Source organism: Esox lucius, chromosome 14 (assembly GCF_011004845.1).
Source record: "Esox lucius isolate fEsoLuc1 chromosome 14, fEsoLuc1.pri, whole genome shotgun sequence".
In the NCBI taxonomy this organism is placed as follows: Eukaryota; Metazoa; Chordata; class Actinopteri; order Esociformes; family Esocidae; genus Esox; species Esox lucius.
Window position 1 is genome coordinate 28,205,845 of NC_047582.1, and position 17,406 is coordinate 28,223,250.

The following is a 17,406-nucleotide window of genomic DNA, read 5'->3' on the forward strand; positions in this document are numbered from 1 at the left end:
TAACATTGAACACCTAATATTTATGAATGCACGATTTGCGGTACCTTGGTTTATTACATTTTATTTCATATAAATGGTAAAAGTTGATGTTGGTATTTACATTTTAAAATACCATAAAACAACAAAATCTAAAATTACAGGTCACGTGACGAGGGTTGCACGTTGTAGACAAGTTACGTTACGTCACGTGGCGGGGGCGAAGATGGCGGACTCGGAGATGTGTGTCAGGTAGCTTAATAAAATATTTCTTGTATGCCTATTTTGAATATTATGTATTTCAGTTTTATTTAAAGTTTGTTAGAATACTCACCGATTTTTGAAATGTGCGTACATTTACATACACATGTGAAAGCTTCTATTTAAGGGAAATACTTGCAAGCTGTTAGCTATCAGTAGTTAGCTAGCATGCTCGCTAGATTGCTAACGGAATTGTTTCATTTGAATGGCAGGATAGCGCGGTCTGGTTCACACAGTTCTAAACTGCCAACAGCGTCATATAATAACAATACATTTGAACTTGTTGGGTAGCTTAATTCGCGTATAACTGGCATGTTTCTGGCAATGCATTCCTCTTTCCGATTTGTATTTTTACGGAAAAATATTGCATGTGTACTTTTTAGTTAGCTAGCTATCAAAACATGCGAATGTCTTAACACGCATTCTGGCACCACTAACTAATCAGGTGTGAGAAGTTGACAGCTGGTTCACTCAGAAAATATCTTAGCACATATATTAGTTCTGCTTGTACTTTTATAAAGCTAAGTGTTGATGTTTTCAACTGTGACATTTAAGCCAAAACGATTTTATTTAATCCGCTGGTTATAAACACCTGCGAAATACTGTGGATCTGAAATTGAATTATTTTGCTTTTAAAGGAGCAGCCGGGAATTATGGACCATTTTACTGGGGAGGTCTGCACTGAGGGAACCGGTATGTAGCATTTACTGTTGTATTTCCTTACCTGCCATATGTTTCCATTCAGCAGTCTTTCCATGTCGATCGCTGTGTGCTTTTTTCTCTTTTCAATATGAAGGCTCAGATAGAGGCAGAATTGGACAGACATTGGGAAAGATTACTTCAAGGGCTATGTTACTACAAAGCCCCCAGGTACGCTGTTCAATAATCTAGCTAGTCTTACTGAAACCCAGCAAAAACAAGTTATCTTGTCAACTGACCAACTTGTTTTAAATTGTTCTTTGTTATAGTTCCTCCTCGGCAGATAAACTGAAAGCGGACAAAGATGTGGCTCAACCCCTGAAAGACTTTGGTCTGAGGATCAGCAAACTGCTGGTAAGGAATGTTGAAATGATCTGGTATACTCATGAGTAATGTCCTGACATGACCACTGATGGATGTGGTCATGCATGGAGAAAGTTATCATGAACCGTATGAACGGCTTGTGATGTTTGTGATTATTGGTTTGTGTGGTTATATAAACATGTTCTTTTTTTCAGGGTCTGGATCAGCAACAGAGTGTACAGATTTTGCAATGTTATCTACAAGAAGATTACAGAGGGACACGCAACAACCTAAAGGTTGTATGTGTGTTTCTGTTTTACCATCTGAGTAGCAAAACAAAGACATTTGTCCGGTCCGCACATTAACAAGAAACATTATCTGACTTGAGGTTAGGGTTAGTTTTAGACTTTGTATTTGGGTTAGGGTTACGTTTAGCCATTAAGGGTTAGGTTTAGGGGTTCGGCATAATGGGTAAGTTATTCACATTAAGGTTAGGTAAAAAAAATATTTTATATTTAATGCTGCTAAATTGTCTGTCTTCATTTAGGTTGTAAAACCTGCATGTGTGGTAGTTTCAGAAAATATCAGCTGACTGTGAGGGAAGTCTTTGTTACCTGATATTGATTTGTAAGTTTATAAGCATGTATCTTGACAAGACATACCTGCCTACATAGGTTGTTCTTCAGGATGAGAGACAGAGCCAGGCCCTACTCCTGAAGGTTAGTAAAACATCCCGAAGCGGTTCTTCTAACTCATCTTCTCGTCAAGTATTGTCATTTATCATAATAAGTGAACTCATAGGCACTGATCCTTTAATGTGTGTGTTGTGTTCAGATTGCTGATTATTACTATGAGGAGCGTGTGTGCCATTTGCGATGCGTCCTCCTCCTGCTAACGTACTTCCAGGATGAAAGACATCCCTACAGGGTAAAGAGCTCTCTACTGTCGGCTGGGATTTACTCTAATGCTAAAATAATAATCAGAGGGGTCTGTTGAGTCTGAATGGGTATTGATGCTGTAATATACAGATGGCTCTTCCGAGTCTATGGGTATTGGGGCACCAGGCTTGTAAGCTCATTTGATGCTAATGCTATTATGGCACTATAATATCTATCATTGAAGGCACTGTATGTTGCTTTGAATAAGACTAAAATATAATTCCAGTTTGGCAGCATTCTGTTGTATATTAACTAGAATATGTAAAAGTTTAGTTATTTAATTCACCCCGACACAGACAAAGAACATCATTTAAAATACCAAACACACAAATAGATTTTTAAGTGGTTTGATGGTTGTTCTGACTGATTTGGTTGCAGGCGGAGTACTCAAACTGTGTGAACAAGCTGGAGAAAGACCTGGTCAACAACTACCAGAAGCAGTTTGAGACACTGTTTAAAGCTGAAGCTCCAACATGGGAGACGCATGGCAACCTCATGGTTAGAACTCAGGTTACTCATGTTCAGCCTTGGAGAAACATGTACATATATTTCCATAAGCCAAAAGTTTTTTTTTATTTACATGCATTATTTGCCCCTCATTTCTATTAGGCACAAAATGAACCTTGGAAAAACAATGTGCAAATGTGTCCAAGCAGTTATCTAGTCACAGCCACAAATTCACTGTGCTGGAAATATGACACCAAATATTCAGCTTAACAGGGATGCAAATCATTTGAACCCATATCTTTTGGAGGAAAAAATATGACTGTTCTGTAAACAGTTGTATTAGTATAATAATTTTCTTGGTATAGTATAAAAAAAAGTATATACAAATGTTTTTATAAATGGGGCATGTCATTTTGCATATGACTTTTTAGTTATTTGTTTCTTATCCACTCCATCCTATTTCCCGCTGTCAGACGGAGAGGCAGGTGTCACGGTGGTTCACCCAGTGTCTGAGGGAGCAGTCTCTGCTGCTGGAGATCCTTTTCCTGTACTATGCCTACTTTGAGATGGGCCCCGGAGACCTGTTCAGCTTCACCAAGATGTTCAAGGAGCAGGGCTTCGGTTTGAGACAGACCAATAGACACCTGGTGGACAAGAGCATGGATGCCCTGGTTGACCGCATTGGGTCAGTCAGAACGCTGATGCGCGACAGTGGATGGAAATATTTACAGTTCACTACTTCCTGTTAGCATCTGTATCAATTTGTGGTTACGAATATCACTTAATGTTTACGGGATTGCTAACAAAAAAAAAAAATCCTTTAGCAGTGAAAGCAGAAGGGTATAGCACTAACAAACACACTAGTCTGTGAAAATATACATTGCTAGCTTGTTATTGGCCTGACTTTTCTGTAAGTTTTCCCAGGTTTAATAATGTATCTCACTGTCTGTTGCAGGTACTTTAGCTCCCTGATCTTGGTTGAAGGCATGGATATAGACTTCCTCCACAAGTGTGCCCTGGAGGACCGCACAGAGCAGCACCAGTTCTCAAACACTCCTGACATCAGCAAGGTAAATGCTTGGCTCGTTCCCCTGCATTAACAATGGAGGGTTGCCTCCATAATGTCTGAATGCAGAAATCAGACGCTCTCCTGAACATCAGCAACACTTTTTAGGGTGCCTTAATGATTACAATGTCGTGTGTGTGTTTTTTTTTTTCTCTTGGTGAATACTGTAAAATCTAGTGACCCTCACTGTTCCCCACCAGGAGATGGACCAGATGCTGCTGACGTTTGGAGACATTCCCCACCACGGGCCGGTGCTGCTGGCCTGGGTGCTGCTCAGACACACCCTGAGCCCAGACGAGTCCAGTCCAGTCATCAGACGCATCGGGAACATGTCCCTACAGCTGGGGGTGTTCCCGTACCTCACCACCATGCTGCAGGGCCTGGGGGGTTCTGGGAATAATGTGAGCACGCACACACTACAACATAGTAGCGGGTATACACACACTGAGAGACACACACCTCTACTGTACATTGTTCCAGGTGGTTCTGATTCTCTTATCTGTCCTCCCACAGTGCACTGCCAGCACAGCCAGGATGTGTATCTACGGCCTCCTCTCCTTCGTCATCACGTCATTTGAAGAGGAGACGCTGGGCAGCCAACAGGTACCAGGCCCTGCTATCTCACACTAATTCACCACAGTGACTCGTTGTACCACGGTCTGATCAATACTGATCTGTGGGGATGTCCTTTAATGTCTTGAGAGATGGTTATCTGCATATATGTCCCTGATAATGCTGATTAATAAGATGACAGGTTCATTGAATGCTACACTTCCCTTCCATAGCACCTGATCAACGCGGCATGTGAAGTCCTGTCTGCCCCCAGTCTGGCTGAGCTCTTCTGGGAAACGGTGAGAAGGAACCCTTTTCTACCCATGACGTCACACAAAAGAGCATGTTTCTAAATTCCTATGTGTCTTCTGGAATGTTGTTTTCCCAGAAGCCCAATATGGGATTGGGGATGATCCTGGATAGTGCTGTAGGAATGTTCCCACACAAGACTGGTCCGCTGTTACAGCTCCTCACTGCACTGTTGTCAGACAAGTCCACTGCAAAGAAGGTATTACACACACTCACTCACACACTCATTCACTCATCACCTTTCTGTCTCTTGGATTCACAGTTCTTCTGTCTCTTTCAGGTGTATACCTTCCTGGACAAGATGTCATTCTACACAGAGGTCTACAAAACCAAGCCCTGTGACATCATCTCCAGAGAGGACGAGACCCTGTGGAGGAGACAGGCACCCAAACTCATCTATCCCCTCGGTGGGTTTTAACATGGCTGTTCTGAGCTGAGTTGGGCTCAATTCCATTTCATTTTGTAAGCACTTCGGAAACCTGCTCGTTCATGAGAACAGGATTTTTCAATGTACTTCCTGAATTGAAATTGAATTGGCCCCAAACCTCCTGTCCAGTTCTGTGACGTGACGGCCCGTCACTGTTGTGCATGCCTCTTTCCCTGATGTCCAGTGTTTGGGTAAATAATCTGGGTGTGTGTGTGTCCACCAGGCCTGGGCCAGACTAACCTGCGGATGCCCCAGGGGGTTCTGGGCCAGGTGGTCGTGGGGGAGCAGGGCTACATGGTGCGCTGGGACTACTCCTACAGCGCCTGGACACTGTTTACCTGTGAGATAGAGATGCTGCTCCACGTGGTATCAACCGCAGGTAATATTCATGCACTTAGTCTTAACTGTACACACACACACACAGCTCCTTACAGTTTTATATCACCGGAGATCCTTTACTGCGAGAGACGTTTGTTTAGCATCGTGTGTGTGATTGTCTGGTCCAGATGTGATCGTACACTGTGAGCGTGTAAAGCCCATCTTGGACCTGGTCCATCGGATGATCAGTACAGACTGGACTGTGTCTGACTGTCTGCTGCCCCTCACCTCCCGCATCTACATGTTACTGCAGAGGTGAGACACCCCCGCCACACACACACTGTTCATTTGGGCACATTTTTACACTTTGTTTGCCTCTTAGATTTAGTCATGTATTTGCCTCAATCCTGTGTTCTGTAGTACTGGGCTGATTGGTGGAGTGCTGGATGTGTTTTGTCATGTTTCTGTTGTTTAGGTTGACGTCGGTCATCAACCCTCCTGTGCCCGTCATTGCGTCCTGTGTGAACTGCCTCATCGTCCTCGCTGCTCGGATGCCTGGCAAGGTGGGTTACTGCATAGAGTTTCCATCTGTAATGGGTTCCCCGCTGTCCTTCGCTGAGTGTTTGGGAGGGAGGGTAGCCTCTTTGCTGTATCATTCGTTAACCTCTGTGTCGGTGTGTAGGTTTGGTCCAGTCTGCACCACACTGGCTTCCTGCCTTTTGCCTCCTCTCCTCTGACCAACATGGTGCAGTCCATCAGGTAGGTCCGGTCACAGCATGTCATATTCACGGGGGGGGGGGTTCTTTGAGGGCTATTGTTTCACCGCCATGTCCTATTAAATATATGATATGTATTTCCGCAGTGCTGAGGGAATGAAGGCGGGTAACTATGGAAATCTGCTGGTCCTGATTGAGCAGCCCAGAGGGGAGTACGCCGTGACCATCGCCTTCCTGCGCCTCATCACCACCCTGGTCAAGGTAAAACACTGCCCCATTTACACTCTGGTAACGGTTCGTCAAGCCAAACCACCTGCGCACACTTCCACCCGCTCAGTGTATAATGCTGAAATGTCAGAGCCTGTTTACCAAGGGGGGAAGTAGACAAACCCACAACAGCTGAACACATACATTGTAGACGTCCTTCTTAGAGTTGGTAGCCAGGGTTCATTTTGGGACTGTGTGATTGTTGTGGTGAAGTACTGTGCCCCACTCCCCCAGGGCCAGCTGGGCAGCACCCAGAACAAGGGTCTCATCCCCTGTGTCCTGCTGGTGCTCAAGGAGATGCTGCCCACGTACCACAAGTGGCGCTACAACGCCTACGGGGTCAGAGAGAGGATTGGTGAGTGTTTAACTGGCACCCCATAACGACTGGCGTGGGAAGTTTCTGACGTTGGTCATTTCTGCTTTTAAATAGTTGATAACTCGAGGAGGGGTCAGTCACTTTCAAAACTACACAACTACTTTACAGAGTTTATCTTTTGGTGTTAATTAACATTTTGGAAGGTTGTTCCGTCTGGGTCTTGGATTGATTGTCCCTGTTCCCTGCAGGTTGTCTGATCCTGGAGCTGGTCCATGCCATCCTTAACCTCAGTCCAGACGGAGAGGCCAGTGGCAGGTATGACGGCTGCTTAAACACTCATTACTGAGTGAACAAAATGATTCTTGTCCTTCAGACTACATGGCAGTAATTCAATGTAAAACATTCCAACACTGACTTCCAGGCCAGTGAAGCTGCAGGAGATCCATGTCGTAACAGTAGTTAGAAAGTTGAATGGTCTAAACTGGCCTCTTCCTCCCTCCAGCACCCCGACCTTGCAGTCCCTGTGCATCTACAGCCTGGCCAACGCAGAGTCTGGTCAGGCTGTGGTCAACATCATGGGCGTTGGAGTGGACACCATAGACCTGGTCCTGGCTGCCCAGCCCAGCAGGTAACGCAGCACCTAATGCACTGTTCGATCATGTTCACCCGGGCACAGCCAGAAGAGGACTGGTCACCCCTCCGAGCCTGGTTCCACTCTAGGTTTCTCTTGGTTTCCTCCTAAATTTCGGCCCCTTTTTAGGGAGTTTTTCCAAGCCACTGTGCTTCAGCATTGTTGTTGCTTGCTCCTTTGGGTTTCAGGCCGGGTGTTTAGTCAAAGAACTTTGTGACAACTGCTGATGTTGAAAGGGCTTTGTAAATCAATTTGATTGCTTGATTGATCATGTGGTCTGCACTACAGCCAAGCTCCGCGGTGACCAGTGGTCCCCTCTTCATGTGGTGCAATGTTTAAGACCATGCAGATAGAAACGGCATGTTTAGAGAACAGATCTGCCACGGTTCTCGACGTTCCATATCTGTTGGATCATTCTGTAACATTTTCACTGCCAAAATAAGCCCACTGACCCCATTGTGCCACTGACCGAGGAAAGTCTGCACACCCTTTGCCTTCAGCTTGTGCTGTCTACAAATGTTATCTTGTGGTGTCAACATTTTTCACCCTAATGTGCTGTCCATTGTGGATATTTGCATACCTCACAGTTAATACTTGGTCCCGGCGCTGTTGTTGTGGTTCATACAGATCATGTATTTTCCATGTTATAGTAGTACTTAGCAGTCTTCCTTGAAAGTGAATGGATGAGTGGGTTTTGGTTAACACTGGCCTCGTTATCTGACCTCGTTCCTTATCCTTATCGCCCCTTATCTGACCTCCTTCGAGATAAGGAGTGATGCAATATGGTTGATTCCTTTGTTTTTCGTTATTCTGTTGGCAGTAACAGCCTCATTAGTCATGTCATTGGGAGGGACAGAGGAGTTTGTTTGAATGGAAACAAATATAAAAGGAGTCAAATCCCATTTCAAAGAAGTTTTTGTAACCCTGGAATCCAATAGAAATCTTCGGTTGGACATTATCCTTATATTCCATGCCTTAGACACACCAGAATGGCCAAGGGCGTTGATAAGCAACTAATACGTCCTTATTTCATATTCCTTGGTCATTTTTATAGCTTTTATCGTTTATATTTTACTTTGACGCATGCTGTGTAGATGGATAGGTAGAAAAGTATTCCCTTTTTAGATTAGATTTTAAGACTGCAAAATACAACTGGGTTGTTTGGATGTTCAGTAACGTCGCTGTGATGTTTTTCTCTGTGCTGTGTCTGTCCGTCCTAGTGGTGGCTCGGAGGGCCCGGGTCAGATCCTCATCCAGACAGTCAAGCTGGCCTTCTCCGTCACCAACAATGTGATCCGCCTCAAGCTGCCGTCGGAGGCCGTGTCGCCCCTGGAGCAGGCCCTTACGCAGCACGGCGGCCATGGCAGCAACCTAATTGCCGTGCTCGCCAAGTACATCTACCATAAACACGACCCGGCCCTGCCACGGCTCGCCATCCAGTTACTGAAGAGGCTCGCCACCGTAAGTCAACACAATGCGTGAACAAGTGGTCAGGTCCGGTGAACACAATCCCAGTTACATGTCTAAACCATTTCTTGTTTGGTTGAAATTATGAAAACGACTACGGACGTGGAGCAAATGAGTGTTGAGGTCACACTGAGATGCCCCGTTCATGCAGCACGGGGTCATGCCCTTTGACCCCACTACAGTAACGGTCTCTTGGTGGATTTTTAACGGGTCCCTCCCACCCCCAGGTGGCTCCCATGTCTGTGTATGCCTGCCTGGGCAGCGATGCGGCCGCCATCCGGGATGCCTTCCTGACACGGCTGCAGAGCAAGACTGAAGACATGAGGATCAAGGTGATGATCCTGGAGTTCCTAACCGTAGCCGTGGAAACCCAGCCCGGCCTCATCGAACTCTTCCTCAACCTGGAGGTCAGGGATGGCACGGAGGGGTCAAAGGTGAGGAGGAGGGGACAACGGGAGTGCCAGTCTGGGTTTTGACTTGAGTGGGGTGTTTGATGCTCAGAGCTACGGTCGGTTCTGTTGGTAGTCCGCCTCCATGCCGGGTGAATTCGTCTGGTTCCAGCTGTCAACCGAGTCGTTTCCACCAGTTGTCCTTCTGTCCCGCCCAGGAGTTCCTGCTGGGGGAGTGGAGCTGTCTACAGGTGGTGTTGGACCTGATCGACTCCAGGCAGCAGGGGAAATACTGGTGCCCTCCCCTCCTGCACCGTGCTGCCCTGGCGTTCCTGCATGCCCTGTGGCAGGACCGGCGAGACAGCGCCATTTCGGTCCTACGCACCAAGCAAGTCCCTGCACATTCCATTCACATGTACCGGCTTAGACAACACGCCAAAAAACACCATGGCAGCCCAACACGCCAAAAAACACCATGGCAGCCCAACACGCCAAAAAACACCATGGCAGCCCAACACGCCAAAAAACACCATGGCAGCCCAACACGCCAAAAAACACCATGGCAGCCCAACACGCCAAAAAACACCATGGCAGCCCAACACGCCAAAAAACACCATGGCAGCCCAACACGCCAAAAAACACCATGGCAGCCCAACACGCCAAAAAACACCATGGCAGCCCAACACGCCAAAAAACACCATGGCAGCCCAACACCCCTAAAAACACCATGGCAGCCCAACACGCCCTAAAAACACCACGGCAGCCCAACACGCCCTAAAAACACCACGGCAGCCCAACACGCCAAAAAACACCACGGCAGCCCAACACGCCTAAAAACACCACGGCAGCCCAACACGCCCTAAAAACACCACGGCAGCCCAACACGCCCTAAAAACACCACGGCAATCCAACACGCCCTAAAAACACCACGGCAGCCCAACACGCCTAAAAACACCACGGCAGCCCAACACGCCCTAAAAACACCACGGCAGCCCAACACGCCTAAAAACACCACGGCAGCCCAACACGCCCTAAAAACACCACGGCAGCCCAACACGCCTAAAAACACCACGGCAACCCAGCACACCTGAAAACACCACGGCAACCCAGCACACCTGAAAACACCACGGCAGCCCAACACGCCCTAAAAACACCACGGCAACCCAGCACACCTGAAAACCACACGGCAACCCAAACATGCCTGCATACCACGCAAAAACCAACACATCTGAAAACACATGCACACAGTATATATTAAGTGCTCTGTTCCCCCCCTTCCCAACAGAGAGAAGTTTTGGGAACATTTGACCACGCCTCTTTTCGGGACCCTCCCCTGCCCCTCAGACAGTACAGAGGTAATTATAATATGAATGTCTGAATTATGTTATTGCTATCTAAGTGGTGTTACTAGTGGATTTATGTAGGCTGAAGAATCAAGCTATTTTGCATTTTTTTCAGCCTTGCGTTCTGGAAACTTGTGCCTTCGTCATGAAAATCATTGGCCTTGAGATTTACTATGTAGTCAGGTAAGTGATGATGATTTAGGTGTGTGTTTCCGTGTCTTATTTCACCCATGTACAAAGTGTAACACATGTGTGATGTTGAAATGACAAGCCCTTGGGAGAGTGTTGTCACGACAGGGCCATTACTGACAACCTCTATGGAACCAGAGGGTTCACTGCCTTACCCACAGTTTCCCTTTTCACCTGAAAGAGTTTAAATATTCCCCAGTGGCTCTCTGGAGCCGTCTCTAAAGGAGGCGCTGCAGAGGTTCTCCAGCGGACGGCGCTACGAGTACTGGTCCCAGTACGTCAAGTCCCTGGTGGCGCACGTGGCTGAGGCAGAGGACGAGGCGGTGCGCTCCTTCTCCGAGACCCAGATGGTCATCTCAGCCTGGCGCACGTTGCTCATTCTCTCCACCAGTCACGTACGTTGTCACGGTGCTCATCCTCTCCACCAGTCACGTACGTTGTCACGCTGCTCATCCCCTCCACCAGTCACGTACGTTGTCACGCTGCTCATCCCCTCCACCAGTCACGTACGTTGTCACGCTGCTCATCCCCTCCACCAGTCACGTACGTTGTCACGCTGCTCATCCCCTCCACCAGTCACGTACGTTGTCACGGTACTCATCCCCTCCACCAGTCACGTACGTTGTCACGCTGCTCATCCCCTCCACCAGTCACGTACATTGTCACGCTGCTCATCCCCTCCACCAGTCACGTACGTAGTCACGGTACTCATCCCCTCCACCAGTCACGTACGTTGTCACGCTGCTCATCCCCTCCACCAGTCACGTACGTTGTCACGCTGCTCATCCCCTCCACCAGTCACGTACATTGTCACGCTGCTCATCCCCTCCACCAGTCACGTACGTTGTCACGCTGCTCATCCCCTCCACCAGTCACGTACATTGTCACGCTGCTCATCCCCTCCACCAGTCACGTACGTAGTCACGGTACTCATCCCCTCCACCAGTCACGTACGTTGTCATGCCCCGCTGGGATGTATATTCATGTGCAGGTCTTTTCATTCTCTTGTGTCTCTGTGGCGATGGGAAGCTAAAGTTGTCCTGTGATCAGGGGTTCTGTGTGTTTACTTTGTATTCTGTTAGTTGTGGGCACCAATTATGTTTGCTTGATGTGTGCGGAGGTCATGACCCTCGTCCCCGGTCAGTGTCACGGCTGTGATGGTTGATGTTCTGTTGTCTCCAGTCAGATGTGATGCAGTTAAAGGAGGACTCGGTCAGACTGAAGCTCTTCATGGATGTTCTGGAAGGAACCAAAGCAGCTGTGAGTCTGTTACCATGACAACCATTTCCCCCCACTGCACTCTCTCTGTCCTCTGTTAACTCACTCCTTTTCTCCCCCATCCTCTCTAGCTGTTGGTGCCTATGTCTGTGCCCTGTCTACGTCTGGGATCCATGATGGCTACTTTGCTGCTGATCCTCCTCAAACAGTGGAGAAGGTGTGTCTCTCTCTGTGTGTCTCTGTCTGTGTGTGTTAACTTCAGTTTGTGCCCTACATCTGCACAATGAAATTCACCGAGGGGAATATCGCCACACTATGTTGTAAGCTGTCTAGACACCTTGTCAATTCTCTCAGGTCCGTTATAGCGGGACAGCAGGTCTGTCAAAACAAAACCACCTCTGTATAATAGAGCAAACAGCGGCGCTTTTCCTGGAGATTATTTTAACTTTGCGTTTAACTCAACGTATCACCTTGACTGCAGCCCTAAACCAGCCTCCCTCCCCCATTTCCCCTGCAGTGTGGTGGCTACGGCCCCTGACATCCTGGCCCCCCTCTCTCTGATACTGGAGAGTGTCCTGCAGGCTGACCAGCAGCCAATGGAGAAGACCAAGGCCAAGGTGTTCTCTGCTCTCATCTCTGCCCTGCAGATACAGGGACTCAATGGTGAGGGGACCTGTCTGTCTGCGTGTGTGTGTGTGTGTGTGTCTGTCTGTGTGTGTTTAGTATACCACTTCATGTACTGTAATAGTATTGTTTGTTGTCCAGGTGGGGAGATCTCCCAGCTGCCCCAGCTTTTGGTGTCCGTGTGTGAGACTGTGCAGGACGAGGCGCTGGCACTGATTGACAGCACGCGTCACATGACCCAGGCTGGAGACGTCCTGGAGGACAAGGACAGCATGGAGACGGACGCGGTGCGCAGTGTTCAGAAGGACCAGAGGGACGGGGTGAGTCCTTCTCCCAGACAGGCGTTCAGCTTCCCCATCAGAGCCTGACTGATCCAGCTGCATTTGAATAAAGGGTCGAAGTAAATGAATGGGCCGAATGGTGAAATATGGTAAAGGTCATTGTAGCTGCTGCATAAATTCTATGGGATGAAGTGGGTCAAGGTGTGATCTGGGGTTTGTGTGCTGGATGGAGGGTCTCCTTTGGTTTAGCGTGATGGTAATATTCATCTGAATGGATGTGCGTTATTTTCTGTATTTCAGGCATTAGAGCAGCCTGTTGATGATGTCGGTTTCCTCCGTTTCCCCAGGTGTGTGTGCTGGCCTTACACCTAGCCAAAGAGCTGTGTCGGGCCGACCAAGACGGGGAACACTGGGTTATAGTGATGAGGAAGGTTCCGGTTCTCCACTCGGTTCTCAGTGTTCTGGAACTCAGCCTGCGCTCCAAACAGAATCTCTACTTCACTGAGGCTGCCCTGCACCTGCTGCTAACGCTGGCACACACACCACAGGTACACACACATTTGTATGGTTATCCTCATGGGGACCTGAAAATAAAAATTGCATGCTCCCTTCCTCTAATCCTAACCTTATCTAAACCTAACCATACCCTCAAAAAAGTTACATTTATGCCTAAACTTTATCTAGATATAATGCCTAACCTTAACCCTAAACTTAACCAACAATGCCTGGACCTTAAAGAAACCCCAATTCTAACTCTAAAGTTAATTGCAAGTTTGACCCAGACCTTAACCCTGAGCCAGAAATAGACTTTTAGAAAAATGTACCTTAACCATAACCTAACCTTTATACCAAAACATAAACGAGCCCCCTTTGTTACAATACAATTAATATTATACAATTATTTCCTCAGCAAAGACACAAATGTGCTACCAATGTCCACCACATGACTAAAACAGGGTAGTTCTGCCCGTTGAACTAGGTGGTGTTGTGTTTCTTGTCCTCCAGGGGGCAGCAGCAGTAGCTGGAGCCGGTGTCCTCCAGAGTATCTGTCTCCCTCTGCTTAGTGTCTACGAAGTTCCCTCCAACGGAGCCTCACAGGTAACACAACCACCCATGTTATTTTAATGTTTTTACAACTTTAGAAAGTAGAAACATGTTAATGTAACAATGTCTTAACGTCAGCCCTCTCCCCTGTTCAGTGGTAGGCACCTGTTATTTTTATGTTTCTATAACTTTAGCCATCCTCTCCCTGTCACAAGTAGGAATACGTTAAAGTGAAGTTCTTATAGCGGGATCCCTCTCCCCATGTTCCGAAGGAGACATGTTTTTGTTCTAACATTAATCATTGCTGTACCCCGGTCAGGGTTTCTCCCGTAGGTCCCAGGACAGTCCGTGCTGGCCTGGGGTTTATCGTCTGTCCATGTCCCTCATGGAGAGCCTCCTCAAGACGCTGCGCTACAACTTCATCAACGAGGCCCTGGACTTTGTCGGAGTTCACCAGGAACGCATCCTGCAGGTGTGTGCCGGAGGGGCATTCCTCTGTCCCGCCGCGAACATGCCGTCTAACGCCAGTCCGTCTGTCCCCGTCAGTGTCTGAATGCAGTGCGAACGGTCCAGAGCCTGGTGTGTCTGGACGAGGCCGACCACACGGTGGGGTTCCTGCTGCAGCTGTCCAGCTTCTGCAAGGAGTGGCAGTTCCACCTGCCCCAGCTGCTCCGGGACGTCCAGGTCAGTCAGACAACGGACGATATAACCCCCCCCCACCCAGTAGTATCTGTTTAACTTACAACAATAATGAAGGGGCTCTGTTTTGTCCTCCTGCAGATCAATCTGTGCTACCTGTGCCAGACGTGCACTTACCTGCTCCACAGCAAGAAGATGCTCCATCACTACCTTCAGGTAGAACATGCGTTAACACGCCGCTACAACACCCTCAGGCCTTCCTTAACACAGACGTGTTCCCGCCATCTCATCATGCCTGTCATCATGTTCCGTCCCCTCAGGCTAAGAACGGGGACGCGTTGCCTCCCGGCGGCTGTGCCCAGGCGGCTCCTCACACCCCCTCCAAGGCCTCGGGCGGAGCGGCGGGGGCGGGCGGGGAGAGGGAGGAGGCGGAGCAGAAGGCTCTCCTGGCGGTGCAGTGCAGCCTGCTGAAGATCCTCAGTAAGACGCTGGCCACACTGCAGCGCTTCACCCCCGACTGCTGCCAGATACTCCTGGACCAGGTTGGCCCCCACTACACCTACAGGCACAGCCCCCTCCATAAAGACTGGAGCACAAACGGCCTCCACAGCTTCCATGAATGACCGAAATGTGTCCATGCAACGTGTACAATGTCTTCCGAGGTTATGTCACCACCATGGCAACAAGCTACCTAGAATGCCGTGCAGGAAGAAAGCCTTTACGGGTCTAATCGAGGCTTCTCGTGATTTGTGGAGGCTTTCTTTCTGCAAAATGCCCAGATAACTCGCTTACATAGAGGTGGTGTTGTTGTTTTTTTTGACAATGGTGATCCCAGCATTCAACCGACTTTGGCATGTAGTTTTTTCAAAGCCTTTTTTTAAATATACATTTTGTTCACACACACAGTTTACTGACTGAGGTGCGTGTGTTTGACAGTGTATGGACCTGGCTGAGTACAGGACTCTGTTTGTGCTGAGTTTCAACACCCCGGTGTTTGACTCTGACGTAGCGCCTTCCTTTGGAACCCTGCTGGCCACCATCAATGTTGCCCTGAGCATGCTGGGAGAGGTACTTCTCCCCCACCCGGGGTTCACATCATTTCAGAGTCAAAACGCTTCATGGTTTCTTACGTTATTGAAATGAGGGTGACATGAGATGTCCTGATGTGTTCTCTGCTACTGTACGTCCATGTTTAGGTAGAGAAGAAGGAGCCGGGGTCTCTGAGTGCAGTGTCCCTGGGCTCCTCAGAGGAAACCCAAGCCCTCAAGTAAGATGGTTGAGTGAACAATCGTTGTTCCCTCCTGTTGGATGTTTCTGAGTTCTAAACTGGTATGTGACTCCTTCCAGGTCTCTGCTGGTGTTCACCATGGAGAACTGTTTCTACGTGCTCGTCTCCCAGGCTGTCCGATGTCTGAAGGACCCCGGCATCGCCCCCAGAGACAAACAGAGACTCAAACAGGAGCTAAGCTCTGAACTGGTGAGCCTTTCTCCTTGGTTCAAACTCCCAGCGGTGTTTCTGCTCATTCCGCCAGTCCCTTCCTGTTGCCGTCAGCTTGGTGTTCATGTCTGTGTTTCTGTAAGCCTGCTAGAAAATGTGTCCGTTCCGTCTCCAGAGCACGCTGCTGTCCACCCTGGCCCGCCACTTCCGCCGTGGCTCCCCCTCATCCCCGGCCAGTGGCATGCTGGCCTCCCCCCAGACCAAGCCCACCACCCCGGGCTCCAAGTCCAGTCAAGAGGGTCAGGAACCGTTCATCCAGCTGGTGCAGGCCTTCGTACGACACGTGCAGCGATAGAATGGCCACATGGCCCCGACTTTCTACTGACCAGGAAGACCTCTGGGTCGGGAAAAACTTTTGTATTCTGCTCACGCTCGGACACAACTCCCTTTACCATACCAGAGTACTGTACCATTCAAGTTGGATAAATCACCCCTGGTGTACTGAACCTGTATAGGGATCACACCTGACCTTTCTCTTCTGAATGTGTAAGTACTGAATTATACTTTTCACAGTGCAACGGTCCATTCATTCTCCTCACTTTGTACTGATGTCCGTCAAACAAGCCACTATTAGTCTACTGACGTGTAGTGATTTAGGCCAGATTTCTGTAACATCTTAATGCCAACACTGTTTATGAAATGCTCCCATCCAAGGTAGGGAGAACTAATGTATAACAATTGTGCTTTCAAGACAACTCTGATAGACCTAAATTATTTGGAAGACAGCGAACTGTTAGTTGGAAAAGTCAGAACTCAAGAATGCTTTTGCCAGTTGAGTTAAAAAATTCCTACAGTTAGAGCTGTTTTTTAATGCCTTGTTGTCTTTAACGCACCGAAGTTGGAAATGTAATTTGTTTCCAGTTCTCTTGAACACAGCATGTGACCAAAGCGTAGGTTTAAACAGGATCAACCTGCCTTTGAGGGCCAGCATAAAGTACATTTTGTGATAATTGACATCAGATAGGAAGATGTTCCTGTCGGCCTAGTTTTATAGGCCGTTTCTGACAACAGTTGGGTACACCATTACTAAACAAAAAACAACCATAAACATTCAGTATTTATCCCTTTGTAGTAGTCTAAAAGTTTGCTTAAATGACCGGTCGAGTTTATCTATTTGCTATTTTTCTACACAACTGAGATTTTATAATGCTTGGATTGAGGGATGTGTATCTTTTCTTTAAAAATATTATTTGATTTTCTTACTGCTGCGAAGTTGTGTGCATCTGCTTGGATTCTCTGACATTTGTGCATCACATACAAGAAGCTCTCTTCATACAGTAAAAAGGAACTGTTAAGATTTGTACTTCAAATGAGAAATGTTTATATGATGATAATAATAATAATAAAGGATTTTTTTGTAGAACATTGTTGTCGTGTGTAGTAAGGTCTGTTCCATTGGTTCAGGTCTTTGTGCATTAAAGACATTAAAGGACACTTGTTAGAGCAAAGCCAATTTAATGCATTTGCACATTATGCTGTAGCCCAAGA

At 47.7% G+C, this 17,406-nt stretch overlaps 1 protein-coding gene across 1 annotated transcript; it reads left to right on the plus strand.

The window, feature by feature from the left end:
• Window positions 1-168: 168 nt before the first annotated feature.
• On the plus strand, window positions 169-16,693 carry nup188 (nucleoporin 188). The gene is made up of 43 exons (XM_010901120.4): window positions 169-228; window positions 876-930; window positions 1,034-1,107; window positions 1,206-1,290; window positions 1,455-1,535; window positions 1,914-1,958; window positions 2,074-2,166; window positions 2,556-2,675; window positions 3,098-3,309; window positions 3,580-3,694; window positions 3,891-4,091; window positions 4,204-4,293; window positions 4,476-4,541; window positions 4,631-4,750; window positions 4,832-4,958; window positions 5,202-5,357; window positions 5,485-5,611; window positions 5,772-5,859; window positions 5,979-6,055; window positions 6,159-6,273; window positions 6,514-6,634; window positions 6,844-6,910; window positions 7,098-7,223; window positions 8,447-8,687; window positions 8,921-9,127; window positions 9,301-9,470; window positions 10,368-10,437; window positions 10,541-10,608; window positions 10,814-11,009; window positions 11,797-11,874; window positions 11,964-12,049; window positions 12,350-12,495; window positions 12,598-12,776; window positions 13,085-13,285; window positions 13,743-13,835; window positions 14,101-14,253; window positions 14,328-14,465; window positions 14,562-14,636; window positions 14,741-14,962; window positions 15,357-15,488; window positions 15,617-15,687; window positions 15,768-15,897; window positions 16,034-16,693. Exons 1-43 carry the CDS (start codon window positions 203-205, stop codon window positions 16,211-16,213), a joined length of 5,223 nt encoding a protein of 1,740 aa, XP_010899422.2. The 5' UTR covers window positions 169-202; the 3' UTR covers window positions 16,214-16,693.
• The last annotated feature ends 713 nt before the right edge of the window (window positions 16,694-17,406 follow it).